The 16,478-nt window shown below is 39.6% G+C and overlaps 2 protein-coding genes across 2 annotated transcripts; both read left to right on the top strand.

Moving 5' to 3' along the window:
• Positions 1 to 773: 773 nt before the first annotated feature.
• On the top strand, positions 774 to 4,821 carry CBG01609 (the record flags this gene model as incomplete). The annotated part of the gene is made up of 8 exons (XM_045235901.1): positions 774 to 797; positions 2,315 to 2,533; positions 3,116 to 3,450; positions 3,500 to 3,647; positions 3,762 to 3,896; positions 4,336 to 4,526; positions 4,573 to 4,720; positions 4,771 to 4,821. 8 exons carry the CDS (start codon positions 774 to 776, stop codon positions 4,819 to 4,821), a joined length of 1,251 nt encoding a protein of 416 aa, XP_045091934.1.
• A 4,430-nt stretch (positions 4,822 to 9,251) lies between these two features.
• On the top strand, positions 9,252 to 16,391 carry Cbr-efn-4 (the record flags this gene model as incomplete). Its single annotated transcript, XM_002634022.1, has 4 exons — positions 9,252 to 9,355; positions 15,112 to 15,440; positions 15,712 to 16,245; positions 16,294 to 16,391. The coding sequence occupies 4 exons, from the start codon at positions 9,252 to 9,254 to the stop codon at positions 16,389 to 16,391; spliced, it is 1,065 nt and encodes a 354-aa protein (XP_002634068.1).
• Positions 16,392 to 16,478: the final 87 nt, after the last annotated feature.

Raw genomic sequence — 16,478 nt, 5'->3', positions numbered from 1 at the left:
TAAATGCATTATGGTCATCTGATTTGAATTGAATCCCAAGGACCTGAGTACATTCTTGTTCTGTCTAGTGTTATCGTGAGTTCAAAGACTATCATTTTGCCATATGTTATTGGACATCAGCCTGCTTTCTGCGCCCTGTCGCTTCAAACTGCTGGCTGGCGCGCCAACGGGGCAATTCCGTCGCTTCGCTCCTCCGCGGGGTTCTAAAAGGCCTGGTCAAAAAGAAATCGCGAAATTATAAAAATTTCGTCTGGCCTAAAAGTTTGCTGAGGCGCTATTTCTGACTAGGCCCTTTATGACCCTGTGGCTTCTCACTTTTTTGAAACTAATTTGAAAACTAACTTTGACTTCTAAAATTTGGATTGGAAGTTTTCGAATTCTGATTAAGACCTTCCAGACCCGAAGATTCTAAATCAGCTCAAATTAGATATAAGAAATAAATAGGTAAGATCGCGCCGAAGGGGCACCAGCCAACTGTTTGAAGCGTCGGAGGTGCGGCAAACAGCCTGGTAAGTAAGAATGATTGTGAATGATTTGGATCCAAGTTTTAATAAATTGTCGTAGAATTCTCAAAACACGGAACTTACGGTTTAAAGCTCAATTTCTAAAATCCTGGCAGATAATGACCTCAAAAATTTATGAGGCAATAGCTTATCCTGACTGTATAAATCTGTCTGGAAATCTAATAAATTATTCCGAACTCTTGTTCCCAGAATATCTTCCTTTCATGTTCCTAGGACCCTTTAATCAAATTAACTGAACGTTCGTTTTCTATGATGCTCTTCTTTTGTTATCATGTGACCTTCTTCCAGAAATATCTTCCAGAAATATTCCAGAGATCTGTTACTTTTCCTCCTTAAGTACACTTTTTCCCGATATGACTGCAAATATTGGCTCATCTGTCTCTGTTTCCCGTCTGATTCTTTGTTTTCCTGTTGCCAAAACAACTTCTCACCTCTTTTTACTTTTTCTGACGCTCCAATTTTTATCCGATCTGTAAATAATTCCATGAGAACAAGAAGAGGAGAGAATTCTTCATTATTTTTCGATCTTGCAATTATTTTAGAATTCAAGCATTAGAACCCATTTCTATCCTCGTTCTTTTTCTTTTCCTCGTTCAATCAATCGTGTATGAAATTTCAAAGAATCTAAAAGACAAAAAAACAAGCATTAAGAGTTCAGTGCTTCTTCCCTTTAACCTCTTTCTATTCCTTCCTTCTTCTTCTTCTTTTTTTCTGTTCTTGTCACTTTGCATCCAAATTCACTTTTATGATGTTCTTCCTGTCGATTTCTGAACGTCATTTCGAAAATGGATGTATTCTGAAGCTTAGTTTGATGATCCCAATTCAATCTGAAAAATGAACTTTTTCGAAACCTACAAAACTGATTCTTTTCAAGTTTTATTGAGAAATCCACTCACTGAAATTAGAATTCAGATGCTGAACTTCAGTTGAGAGTATAGGTCATCATCACGTATTCAGTCACACACGATTCTGACGTCTTCTAAAACATAGCCCTGGAATTCTGATTTTGACAGATTCTTCTACTATGTTTTGTTCGTATGTAGTGTCCCTTGATTCACATAATTTTCAAAGGGTTCTCTTAAACTCTTTAAATTACTATTTCGATTTCTTGAATTATCGTTTTGTATTTATCTTAAGAATTATTCTTTTTTTATCACCGAATCTACAATTCATCTATATTCCTAGAATGTACACTCTAACCCAATAATTTTTTGTATTCATCTGTTCCTGAATAATCTTCAAATGCACGTCTTAAGCTATTTCAGCTCCACCTATTTTTTTTGAGATTTCCTGAACACAAATATTTAATAGACAAATTTGTGTCCCCCATTTTTGCACTTCAAGGTTCCATTAGCGGAATTCGATGCTGAAATTCAATTCTTTCTTATTTTTCAGTTTTGGGATTCTGGTTTTTGATTCTCTTTTTTCATTTTTTAACCAATATTCATGTGACAAGTCATTGAAATCTGATTTCCTTGTTCTTCTGAAACCATTTGAACTCATCTTCCTTCGCCATTTCCACTCCCCAGAGCCTCATTCGAATTAGATCACAAAACTAGTAAAATTTTTCCTTCTCTCTTTCCCTATAAACAATTTTTCCTTCCGAGCTCCGAACACAGAAAAGTGCGAGGAACATGTGCAACTAAAACAAGGAGAAATAGAATACGAACATGTGCAACAAAAACAAGGAGAAATAGAATACGAACATGTGCAACAAAAACAAGGAGAAATAGAATACAACAATTCTTTTCCGTTTTTGTCTTCAAGTTCTTTTAAATTATGACTTTCAGATGATCGAAATAAACGACACATGCGCAGAAGATCCTCCACAAGCGGACGCCTTCAGAATGATTCTGATAGTGTTCATCGGAACAATTGTCTGTACAATTGGCATTGTCCTCAACAGTTTTCTACTTCTCTCCTTCCGTCGTCTGGATGTTTTCCGTTCCAATCTTCTCTATTTATTCCTTCTAGCATGCCTCGATATTCTGGTTGAACTCTGTTTCATGGTTAGTTTTTCGTTCTTCCGCATTCTTCTAGTCTCAAATAATCTAATTGATCGTTGGTTCTGAAAACTGGAAACTTTCACCTGCAATTCTCAATTTTTTGGATTGAGAGGGAAAAAGTGTAGGAGTGTTTATTTGGATTGGTTAATTGAATTGGCGGCAAATGTGTTTCAGTGGACAGCAAAAAAAGACTAACCAGTGGTTATTTGGACAACAAAGGGGAAGGGGAAAAGCGGTTTTTTGAACATTTGAAAAACAAATAGGTTGTAGAAAATTAAGAGGAGGATTTGCAGTTAGGCTCAATCATAATTGTCGGCGGGCCGATTCCGGGCCGGCTCATAACTCGCTTCAAAATTAAAATTTTGAGCAAAACAAGACACATGATAATAAAGCTCGCCGAGCTCGGCGCGCTCTCCAACCCCAAATAAGAAACGACCAGCATTTAATTCAGTTAATAGCCGGTCAGGGAAAAAATCGTCGGCCCGGAACAATTTCAATTTTGAAGCTACTTATCAGTCAGCCCCGATTGGGTCCCATAGAAAAGTGCAGTCTCTCAACCTAAATATGACCATATTCCAATTTCAGTTAATCTTCCCTGCATCACTTGTCTGGGACTACTTCCGAGTTGAATTCCTCTACACATGTTGGCACATCTACATAAAATATGTGTCAACTGTTGGTCAAGTACTGATTGCTGCATCCACACTTCTAATCGTGGCTGCTTCATTCGAGCGATACATCTGCTCCCAGCGATCTTCGATCCAATTCTCACCTCAACGCAGATTCCTTTTCATTTCAATCGTTTTCACATGTGCACTTTTCATGAAGGGATCTGTATTTTTCGAACTGGAACTTCAATCTCTTCCACATTGTCCGCCTTTCCAAAATTTGAGATTAGACCTATCAGAAATCACAAGAAGGTATCAAAAATTCAAACTAAAAAATTAACAAAAGAAATCGGAATTGCAGTGAAAGCTACAAAACGATATGGATGTTTTGGTGTCGCTCCATATTCAATGTGTTCCTTCCATTTTTCCTTCTTCTAGTTCTTAATTCTCTGACAATATCAAACCTCAACAAACTACACAACAACGGATTTCAGTCGATTCTCGTTGAGGTAAGTTCCAGTCTATGTTATTTTAGTTTGCTGTGCTTTTGTTAAAATACAACAAATAAAAAAAGCAATATCTGAGTTTTTGTGTGCCTTTGTGTGGATTTCTGTTCTCTTCAGAATCGTTGTCAGAGTGATGCAACAGACGCTTTTAAACCCTCTCCTTCGCCTGAAAGTCTCTCCTGCCGACCACTTCTCGAACCTTCTGTCACGTCTTCTACCATCAGCAGTGTTTCTTCTTCTGCTTCGAATGATGTGAGCTTTCAGTTTTTAGATATACGGCATGGTTACTTTTGATAATTTGGTTATTGAGTTCAGAATTTGTAGTGATTTTTTTTTAATTAAAGGAAGGTATACCGTATTTTCTCCAATAGGAGCTCACCCAAACCGTCAGCATTGAGCTCGATTATCTCTATTCCTGGAAAAGATTTCAAAAACTTGTCAACAGAATTGTTTATCTCAATATTACCAATATTTTATCAGCTGGCAGTTTTTTGATAACTTTCACAGGTATCGAGATAATTGAGCTCAATGTTGACGGGTTAGGTGGGGTTCTATTAGAGGAATCACGGTAATAAAATGACACCTGACGGTTTTCATATAATACCAATCCGAGGGCTATTTTATTCATCTAGTTTAAATACGGTTATTTTATTCCCCACTCTTCCAGTCCCAACACCTCTTACTCTTTCAGCAAATGCCAACTCTCCTCCGCCGGAATTCAGAGGCGTGTGCAGCCCGTCGTCGGAAGCGTGATGCGACACGCACATTGGCGGCTCTAATCACTATCTATCTGTTGACGAACACATTAAACCTACTGATAACCATAATGGAATTCATTAACCCCGATGTGCTGGGTAGCCTAGGCGAAGGATGGACGTACAAGTGAGTGTGTTTGTCTTATCACTTAAAAACTATTATTAACTTTCAGATATTTGGCCGACTTGTCGTCTGTTCTCACTATCTCTTCAACTGCATTTCGACTTCCAGTATATTTCCATTGTAACCGAGACATTCGAACACAGATACGAGATTTTGCTAGAAGTTGTTTTATTGATCAGAATGAGAAGAAAAAATTGGTAGGAGGTGGAAGCTCAAATTCAGAAAAAAAAATCTAGAAAAATTTCAGGGGAAACTAACAATGCCCATCACATCGTCCTCGACGGAATCCGTCTTATGAGCAAATTCTGACCTATTTTGTTGATACTCATGAATTTTACGTGTGTGTGTATTTTTGTGTTTACAGTGTAAACTGTATATTTTTGTACAAATAAACTTAAGTAACAATTGTTCACAAGTGCAACTCTGGATTTCTTGAAAACGGAAGTAGTCGTGAAAATGCAACATTTTTGTAGGCACAAGTATATAAATGAAAAAAAAGGTGGCCGCGGTTGAAGGTCTCACAACAACAACTACAGTAACCCAATTTTTTTACTTTTCCAGATTTATTACCGTCCTACTACCTCTAATAGAAACCCATCCACACCGTCCACTTTGAGCTTAATCATCTCGGTGGCTGTCGAAGACATAAGAAAGTTATCAAATGATAAAATGTGTCTGTTAGTATGATAAATATGTTATCATTTGATCACTTTTTGATATCTTTCATGGGATTTGATGTATGTGGGCTCGAAGTTGAAATCTTGGGCGGTACTCTATCAGAGTGTTTATGGTATTTTACCATAAATTAGCCCGAAAAATTCATAACAGTTGATAGTGAAAATGACTGAAAATGTACGAAAATTAAGAAAATCGATTGACATTGAGAAAATAAAAAAGTTTCTAGATTACGGTAGTTATCGTTATGGGATCTTCGGCGACGGTCACCGGTGTTTCTCTTCCGCAGCTCCGATTTTGCGAACCAGCATAAAATTAAGGTGTTGAACCAAAAAGATATGAATGATAGGAATCTGATCCTTCCTCGACCTGCAAAAGCTATCAACAGTATACTCCAAAATCAATTTCCCGGTTGGCAAGAACAATTCAAGAACTGCATAACTTTCTACCCAGATACTCCAATCTTCAAATTGCATAGTTTAATCTAGTTTTTCCAACTCTCGAGTTATTATTCCTCGCACATATTTTTATTATCTCTCCGTGCAAATCTTCTCCTATTCGTTCCTCATTGTTTTCGTTTCCCAGAGTGTTTTACGCGTGCAATTTACAATTCGTTGATGCATCTTAAGATTCTTAACCACCTGAGAATCTAAATGTGTCACTTTGATTTATCGGCTCAATCAGATAACCGATAGGTTGCCGTTTACGACCCGCGTATGCTCTCTCTCCCGCGCAAACATCGTGTCTTCTTCTTTTTATCTGATGAGCCCCATCCCCATCAACACCACAATTATTACCTTCTTCCCTGCTAACCGTGTTCTTCTTCTCAGGTACCCTTGAGTGCTAAAAGTGTGTTTTCTTCTCTAGCTGCTTCTGTGCTCTTCATTATCTATTCACTTCACGATTTTTATTTGCGCGCTGTTTTTCGTCGAGGGACGACGTCTTGGAAATTCGAGAAAACCGCCCCGACTGCTGCCTCGTTCACATTCATTTTTCAGTTATTTTCGTCGTTCATTACTGCGAAAAATAGGCTATTGGTTATTTCAGATTTCGTTCAGTTTTCCGATTTTGTCATGGTTTTTCGTCCAAAACCTTACCGAGGAAATCCGAAACTTTCAACCTGCAAAAGTTCTTCTAATCACCAATTCCAAAAATGTCCTAGTTATTATAATTTTTCCAAAGCTTTCAAATTTGGGATTTCCGGACCCAGACCCAGAGAACCAAAAGTCTAAAGTGAAAAAAGCCAAAAATCCCAGATTTGGAAAATGTGGATTATATTATAAATACAAATTTTGTAATCGGTTTGCTCAAAGCTTCAAAATGAGCCTGAAACGATGCATGCTACGCGGTCTAGAAATTCAAATTACATGTTTTCTAGGCCGCCATCATCTGAGTTTCTGAAATAGTTTGATTTTGGGCTTCGAAATGAATAAAAAACACTATACATTTTTGATTTGTTTGGAATGGTTTTTGGGTGCCTGTGTTTTAGTGGGCCAGAAATCCAAAAATAGGCCTTAACTTGTAGCAAGTTGACTAATCGGGAGCTTCAAAATAAGGCTTAACCCTTTTCCAATTTTATAAGATCAGCCATCCCTAGAAATATATTTCGGATCGGCTCTGTTTTCGTACTGGTTGGTTTGGAGCAATGCCGTATAACTTGTATGGGTTTATGATCTTTACCTTTGGCGGTTTCCCAACTCATAAAAAACTGTCGATTTATTTTCTCAACTGTAACAATCCCTTATTTCTCTTCTCCCCTTTTTTGACTAACCACCTTGTCTCAACATTCTCAACCAATAATTCCCATGCAATAATTTTTATGACACCCATTAAAAATTTGTTCCTTAAAGTCATTGCCTTCTTCTTCCCGAATCCCTTTTCACCCTTCCGTGACCTAACTGCTTCTTTTTTTTGGTTCTCCAATCCTTTTTCTGAAACTTATTCAACCTTGAAGCGGATGGATGGCAAGAAGAGTGAAAGCGTCCAACCGGTAATCTACCCTCACCATCGCCTTTCGACTCATTTTTATTTTCTAGCTTTCTTTTTTTTTGAAAACACATGGATATGAAGATTCGCCTAGATATATCATATCCCATTTTGAAATGGAACAAAAGAGGCTATCGTCTTCTGAAGAACCCCCGAAAAAGTGAAAAAGTGCGGTTGGACTTAAAAAAAACGGTCATAAATTTGACGCATGAATAGTTTCGGATGCGAAAGAGGAAGAACACAGGGGATGAAAATGGCTGCGTTTTGTTTTTTAAATCCCTTCTGAATCCTTTGTCTTTCACAACAAGTCAGAAATGCACAAAATGTCAGGAATGTATAGATGAATTTTTAATAAAGCCCTTGTGACAAAATCAATCAGAAAAAAGTGTTATTATGATTGAAAAAGAATGCATTAGGTGTCTTTCGACGCCCTCAACCGGTGAGGCGATTCGATTTAAAATTTCGCTTCGCCTCGCCGTTTGTTTGACTTTGTAGGTTACTGTTCTCTCCGGAAAGCTTGTTTCCATTATTCTTCTTCATTTTTGATCGAGATTCCGTTTCCTTTTCTTCTATATAGATTCAAATTTGTCTCCTCCCCATCATCTTTTGTAAGTGTCAAAATGAGTCAGATGCCGCACGTTACTTGGCGGAATGCGATCCCTTTGTGACATGGAGAAGAGAAGACAAGAAGAATTTATGATGTACAGTGATAAAGAGGTTTGATTGTAGGAGTAAACATCCCCCGATGGTACACATTTTTCAAATCCGACCCCCACAGGTTTATCTCGGTTCGTTGGACAGATTTAGTAGTTTTTTCTAACCTATCCACTGACGTAAACAAAGATCTAGACTAGTTGATTAAACTACTAAAGCTCAGATTTCTTATTTGTAGGCAGATTTGGATAAGGCTTTCGTCTTGTTACGAAAAAATAAATATTTTTTAGACTGACCATTTTCTAGTTAATCAATTTTTTTCTTTCGGTTGAGTGAAGGGTAGATTGACAAATTGAAAAGATTAAAACTACCGTAATCCTTTAGAAAGCGAAGAACGAAAGCACTGAAAAATCTTGGGTTTTATGTTCAATTCAAATTTTCCATTACAGTACTTGATTGTTATTTTTTTTGGATACTGTACTTTCGTTGAAGTACATACAGTATTAGCTCTGGTAGAAGCCCACCCAAGCAGTCAACTTTAGGCTTAATTATCTCAACTTCTATGAAAGATATCGAAAAAAAAATCAATTAAAAAATTCTTGATGATATTATGATAAATAATTTATCAGTTGACAAAATTTTGATATCTTTCACAGAAATCGAGATAATTGAGCTCAAAGTTGATGGTTCGATAGGCTTCTAATAGAAGAAATAAGATAATTGAAACTGATTGTTTCCTCTGAAAATTTTTTTTTAATTTCTCCCACAAGCTCCTAAAAATTTGAACCTTTGGAAAATGGCATCTGACTCGAAAATTGAGTTTCCCTCGACTTTTTTCTAGACTCGATTCGATTAATTCAATTCCTTTCTCACGACTCTTAATTGCTGCTGTCCCATTTCGTCTTTTCTCAAAAAAGACATCTTGTGCACTCCTTCTCCATATTCGTCTCCTCATCCAGAAGAAGCAGCTCATCCTCATTTTAATAGGCCCTCTTTCAACGGTCATCCGGCTCCTATCGTCGCCACCAAAACGTCCATCGGCTCTCTTCTCATATTTCAATCCGCTTCTGCTTCTTCTTTCCTTCTTTTTCCCCGACACCAACAGATGCTTCGGTCTTATTTTCTGTAAGCCCCGCCCCTCGATTCCCCCCACCCCGCCCGACTTGTGTCTCTGCACCCTCCTGATCAGAGGCCCCGTGTCTTCTCACCCTCCGTTTTCCTACTGCCTAGTAGTGGTCAGTTCTCTCCTCCCTTTTTCATCATCGGTGTGCACAAACATTTAGAATTTTCTACTCATTTTTGGGTTTTCATAGTCATCGCCCTTTTCTTCTTCTGTCCTTTTACCTATTTGTTTCTATAGCATATTCATGTACAACCCTTTTTTAAAACCATTTTTTACAGTTTCAGATCAGGATGAAACGACCTCTCGACTTTTTATTAGCAATCTGCTTAATCCTACTCCGATCATCCACATTCGCAGATGAGCACACGGTACACTGGAACTCAACCAATTCAATGTAAGTCTTTTCTTTTATAAACTTTAGTACAGTGGTGCTCTCCTGTTCTCTTCAGTGCGCGAATTATAATCTTATCAAATTGAGCAAACAGTACCTTTCTTGAAAATAGTGATGATCATATCACCTCTTATCGTCTTGTTGAATAATAGATAAGGCCGATAAAGGAGCCAGGTGCTTCTTCTTTTGGGACAGCTGTGCCTACTCCTAAGCTCATCTAAACACTTTGTTTAGAAAACTGGGGAATGTGAGAACATAGTCTTTGAATTCTTTCCTCGTCTTGGTCTTATAAATTGTAAATGTGACGTGCGGGAAATAAGAAGGAAGCATTGTTTGGACGCATGGTCTGGATGGAGGGGACCACTAGAATCCGGTTGTGTTCCATTAGGAGTCAGAAGTCCATCATCACCTGCTCATTCACTCCTCTTATTCTTATTCACTTGTTTACCGATCCACACTTCTTCTAGGAGACTCCTTGGAGAGACCTATCCCCTTTTTCTTCTGAATGCTTTGATCATTTTAACGGGACAGGGAAAACCACAAGACCATAACTTCTAACCTCCCGCTACCGGGCTATTTGCATAACAACGGTATGCGCATTGTGTTTTGGGTGAACGAGAGAAGTTCGGTGTCACTTTTTGTCAGGTGTCAACACGTCTCTCGCTTCTATTGAGTTAACTAGGTGCGTCTCCGAACACATGTTTCAATTTTCCATATAGTTAATAGGTTTTCCCAGAAGCCATTGTAGATTTGGCATCAGATTAGCACTCTCAACACTCATGGTAATTATCTGAGAAGTTACGTCAAACTTGACGTCGACATCAATCAAGATAACAAAGTTCTGGAGACTCCCTGAGAACCGAAAACCCGTACCGGAAGGCCAATGTATGCATGGTCCCGGGTTTGTTTAGAGTAATATCAATATACCCCACTTGAGAAGAGTTGCGTAGTGGGTTTGAGCCCTTCTCTTCGTATTTGCATACGGATTTTTGACAAGCTCCTAAGATGGTGTGTACGTTATGCAACGCAGGTGTGGAAATAAGAAACGGGCTCTTGCTCTTTTTGATTCACTCAGGGAGGTCCTAGTCATGTTTAATGCGATTGAGAAAAAGAAGAAGCAGCAAAAGAAGAGTACTACGACAAAATTGCTGTCCTCTGCTCTCGGCTTCACTTGAAGAGCCCCATTTCCGGCTCCGTGTTATTGGAATGTGGGTGGTCCTCCTCTCGTTATTTTTAGGGGTCGAAAAGGAAGCACTTGACGGTGACTTTACTTCTTATTCTTCTTCCCAATATCCTCCTGATTCAGAATTTATCGTCGTCCGTTTTCTGGGCCCAGGCGGCGCATGATTTACGGCGTCGTCGCTCCCCTCCCGATCCTTATCCTTGTAATAATCTGCGGTCACAGAGTAGATGGTTTTCTTTTCGAAGCAGATGTGGCAGTACTTCTGGTGTTGGTGTATTGAGTGTCTCCTGATTGCGTCACACTGCTCACAAAGAGTTTTGTTTTCCCACTGGCGGAAGTCTCAAAGACTTCACGCAACACTCATTACCGCATACAGTAGTAGGTCTCCATTGATACTGTACTTTCGCCACAAAGAACAAAAGACCCACAACAAAGGAATGAGTAAATCTAAAAACATCTGTTCCTGTACTGCTTTTTCGGATGAATATCTTTCCTGATCGAGATGCAGATAGGTCGTTTACATGTGCCGCCCACGATGTCACACATCATTAATAGATGGCGGCGGTAATAGGCGGGCTGATGGAATCGCTTAGAAAGTGACAAAAGTTGGTCTTCTAAGAAACACCTGGAGAGATGATGATGAATTCAAAAGATTCGGATGGTTCTCATACCTACCCCGAGGCGATGAATTTGCATATGAGTAGAAGAGAAAGGGATAAGAACGGTTAGTGGTGCTTCGATGCAAATCTACTTTTTTGTCTTTTGTTATTTGGGGACCCCCTTGGAAGGAATAGAAGGACACGAGAAGTCCGCGAAGGGGTGCCGTCCGATCCGAAGATTTACAGGCAGTTCGGTGCACACTTCTTTTGAAAGGTGCCGCCCGTCTGGTCGTCCTCGGCAATAGATTTGTCTCTTTTCTACAATAATAATAACGAGGACGAAGAAGATGATGATTATTATTATAAGAAAAGGATCAGGACGATATCGTTACCAATGGGTTAATCTGAAAATTAGAAGGGGGGACAACAGAAACCATCTGCGCCTATTTTTTTTGCGCAACATCATAAAGACAAAGACCCGTCCCCTCAAGAGGACGAAAAGACTAATTAGTACTTGATAAGCTTATTATTATAATGAAGTATGACGAGTTGGAAGAGAGCCAATTAAACTGATATTCATCTGCGATTTCCTGAGGTTTGAGGTTCATGTAAATTGACAGCCTGTTGACACCAAATGGCATTCATGCTAACATATGGACCACTCTGAAGAGCCTTCTCTATGTGTTTTTTCCTTCCCTTCTTTCATATTCTATATTTCCAATATAGGGCGAAAGGCGACGTCCCCCATATCCGCCGTTTGGAATGAGCAATCACGTACATTTTGTACGTTTCAATTTGTCTAAAACGCAGTGTGGCTCAAAGGGGCTCAGAGAGCTCTCTTCCACAGCATTACTAAATCAAAAAGAAATCGGAGGGAGTAGTGTTAGGGGCAATGAAATAAGACTTTTCATGTATGCAAATTACTTGGCTTTACTTGGTCAGAAAGAGAGAGTAACTCTTTCATAATTCTATACACATTTCTTAGATCCAGGTAGTTAGATCCAGGCAGAATGAACCACTAATGAACCAAGGGGGATTTGATATAAAACATAATCCCAATCTTCCCATATCTGGACTCATTTGTCGTCGTCTTATATGGTCATGTTTCAAATAATATAAGGTTCTCTTCGTGAGCCATGTGCTGGCTGGTGGGGCGGTTAATTACCTGCGAAAGAGAGTGGTTCCGGATAAACAAGAGCTTATTTGGTTGTGTACGTGTACCCTTTCCAACAACGTCTTTTCTTGCTCAATTTGAGACAAGGTTTGGCTGGCACATGGAAAAAATGGGGGCCAATTTGAGAAATGAGTCGTATGAATATGTAACAGTTGACCCTACACGATAGATAGATAGGGATGAAGTTAATCTTGGACAAGCACTCATTGACCATGGGGGACCCCGTGCCGGACGTTGGGATTAACCTGAAGGGCCATTGACACTTGTATTGGTGTGGTGCAGCTTCTTCGATTGTCTTTCTTCACTTGTTTATTTGTCTTGTAAAGAAGGGAAACGGTAACTCGAGCTGTCTTCCTTTGTGAGCAACCAATTTCCGTTCTGGAATCATCTATGGCACATTGTTTAAATTCAAGTCTAAGACCCAAGACCCCAGATGCCCTCTTTGTCTTCCTGTACAACCCATTTTGCTTCCATCGTAATGCATGGAGGCGTGATTTTTAAGTAGGTGTAAGATGTATAGGTGTTGTAATAATGCGCGCCCGTCAACCATCCATCCACACAGTTCGTCCTCGGATGTATCATACCGGGGAGGGACACGCTCGGATGAGTTCTTTCGATCCTAATTTGAATGTCACTGTCTCACTCCAACCCGATAGACTCGTTTGGCGGAAGAAAAAAAAAGGTAGAGAGAGGGTCAATCTGGGATGATTGATCCGAGTGATAACAAATTGGCATGACACTTGGGAGTGTAAGAAGTCTCTGGAGATTAGGTAAAGGACCTCTTCTCAGAACTTTTCTCCCCAATAGTAATTCGATCCTAATCCATTGTGCAGTTATGTTTGCCCAACACAATAAGTTTGTGTAATAATAGTTGCGGATGGGTCCGGGTCGAGATGATCAAAATTTATGCGATATGAGTCTGGACAAGCTGTTGAGCCATCGCTCTCCCAGGAGATGGGAGTTGCGTAACACGTGTTTGTATTAACACACGGAACGTCTTCTGTCTGCTGCCAGTATTCGTGAGTGAGGAGGACACGATGAATTTTTAAACATGTTTTGATATGTAAAAGTGTTTACCCAGTCTTCTCCCGCACACTGATTTATAAAGTCGAGTCGTGGGAAATGTTACTCCATCAGTACTCTTCATCATCATCATCTTCATGTGCTTCTTCCAACCCATTCCATTCACTCTTCAAGATGATTCTATAATAGTGGCATCTCCTTCTTCTCGTTTTTGCCTATGAGAAGTTTGTATGCCACATATAACACATAGACTCCAAAAAGAGGCAAGGCAAAGTAAATTTCGTTTAAAATGGGGATAATTGAGTTGCGGTTGTTGTGTTGTTGTGCAATGGCAATTTTGTGCGCTCTTAAGGGTTGAAGAAGAAGAAATGGAGAAGACGAAAAAAAAACGCGGAGAAGATGTCTCTTGATGCATCTTGATAAGGGGACACACAGCATGACTTCGAGGTTGACGATGTAGGCTGACGACGACAGGTCTCCCCCCGAACTCCATTTGATTAAATTTATTACTTCTGAATCGCGTTCTCTCTATAATTATGAACTGCCGATTAATTTATGAGGTCGTCGAACGTCTTCTGACATCTGAACGGTTACGACACGAACCAATATACCATTTACGAATTATTATTGTACTAGGTTTAATTCGAAAAAAAAACGTCACATCGGATTACGATAATTGGGATTCATGGAGAACTCCTGCTGAGGAGTAGTGAATCAGATGGACAAAGGGCAGGCGAAGAAATGCCGAACCCATTATTAGCAATTAACCTCACACACTGTTTTACAACACAGATTTCTTTGCCTTTTGCCCTTTTGTAGGGACCTTTTACCACCTGTCCACAGTAATTTTCTCTAAAAAGAAACAACATGCTTCTGAACACAGGCGTCTCTCCTCGTCCATTAAACATGAAGTTGACCACATTTTGGCTCATTTACCCCTCTCCTCCGTGTGGATGCTCTTCTTACTCTCATAAAATCTGAACCTTTTCGTGGTAACAACTTGGTCGTAAATGTCCAGAATTTATGAGGGGAAGAGGAACACCACCCGGAGATTGTAAAAAGTGTGTGGAATTGGGTGGCAAATTGATGTGTGAAGTGACCCAAAGCTGAGCGAAATGTGATACTTTTTGGTTGATTGGGGGTTTTCTCTTTCACTGAGATTCTTCACACCCTTCCTGGATAAACGGGGTATTCATTCATTTGGCTTATTAACGGGAAATAATAGCAGGAATGGTGCTGTCAATTTATTTGTCTTTTTTGGGCAGACGGTGGCAGGTGGCTTCTTCTATTGGAATGGTATTAGTGTATGCAGCAAGAGGCACATGTTCCCCGTTTGATTATATGTCTCATCTGAGTAAACATTGTGATAATTGGCTCAATCTCGGGAGATTCTACTTCACCACTTTTATCAATTGGGTAGAGAGTTCCGTTAGCTTCTTCTTCTTCTGTCATCTCAAGTGCATTGACACATGTCTCGAATGGTAATAGAGTCGTCGGCTCAAAAGAGCCGAGAGGGCCTTCTTGACCAAATGGACGCCTTTTGGCGCAAGTCCTTTCTCTTTGTGGCTTCTTATTCTTTTTATGAGGAGAGCTTACAGTTGAGTCGGCACCGCCAATTAGCAATTGCGCAAGCACACAGAAAAGGGATTATTTGATTTACGGGGGCACAAGCAAGGAATCGGATCCAATGATCCGGAAGTGTTCTACCTCTTTGTGTATTCTTCATTAATGGGAGACGGAAATGAAGACGACCCGAAAGTTTACATGTTTTGTATTTCAGGTTCCGAAATCGACATCCCTCGATTGAAGTGAGACTTGGAGACGTTGTTCGATTTGTGTGTCCAGACAACGAGGGACGAAAAAATGGAGAATATTTGACAGTTTATGAAGTTTCGGAGTTTGCAATGGGAGAATGTGCTCTGGAGTCGAATTCGAGAGAAGTCATCAAATGTGGAGTTGATACAAATACGGAGAAAATCATTCGTACACATCAATTGCCAATTGGAGAATCAAGAGAGCCTCCAAAGAATGTTGCACAATTTATCAGATCAGTTAATCCAATTCCAAATGGCAAAGAGTACCAGCCTGGACAGACCTATTATTACATTAGTGAGTTTTGCATCAACCGTATTATGCTAGTACAAAAAATCGGTGGCCAAAGGTCCCACAACAACAACTACAGTAACCTAAAAATATGTTCATTTTTATGATTTATTTTCTCGTTTTTTAAAACTGATTCTCGTCGGTTGTTCTGTTATTTTTCGAGAAAACTCAGAAAATAAAACTATTGTTAGGTTACGGTAGTTGTCGTTGTGGGACCTTCTCCCACGGCGACCGACAATTTTATTCTGATTTCTCACTGTAACTCTAAATGTTTCAGCGACTTCGAGCGGAAAGCCTGGTGGAATCGGTCAACAAATGTATGGACTCTGTGTATCCAAAAATATGCGTCTTTCGATGAAAGTTCTATCAAGTCAGCCAACACCATCTCCATCTTCAAAACCAGCAAGATCTCGGACAGATGCTCGGCGCCAAGAAGACTTTATCACAAAGTCCAGCGCCGAATTGATGGGAGGACAAGAAGATGAGGATTCCGAAAATGACAATGCCCATCTGCTTCCGAGAGATTTGGAAATTGCGACTAATCCAAAGTTCAGAAGACCTTCTCAATTCGATCAAGCTGCCGCTTCGGCTGGAGTCCTGGATGGACAATTTTTGAAAGTTGTACAAATGGCTAAAGAAGGAAAAACTGGAACGTTCGAGAATGATCGAGAAGTGCAGAAAAGCGCGGAGAAGGATGCATGGGATCCGATTAACAGACATTATGTGGCTGATTTGATGAACTCGGCATACAAGAATGCAAATGATAGAGTTGTTTATCAGAGAGAACCCGATTTTTTGATTCATGAAGAAGGTTAGCTTTTTTTCATTTTGACAACTATCATTGAAATTTTTATTTCAGATATTTCAACGAATTCTCTCGGATATTCCTCGTCGTCTTCAAGTTCATTACCAACGTTCCTGATAGTTTTCCTGATTGCTGTAAACCTTCTCTTCTAACTTTTTGTTGTAAAATTTTCCCTTTTTGTGATCTTCGAGCTCTTATTGGCTCTTGTCACATATCCACCCCCGATTTCCTTCAGGTTG

Source organism: Caenorhabditis briggsae (genome assembly GCF_000004555.2).
Source record: "Caenorhabditis briggsae complete genome, chrIV, whole genome shotgun sequence".
Classification (NCBI taxonomy): Eukaryota; Metazoa; Nematoda; class Chromadorea; order Rhabditida; family Rhabditidae; genus Caenorhabditis; species Caenorhabditis briggsae.
The sequence above is the reverse complement of the archived record's forward strand: the minus strand, read 5'-3'. Positions and strand labels throughout refer to the sequence as shown.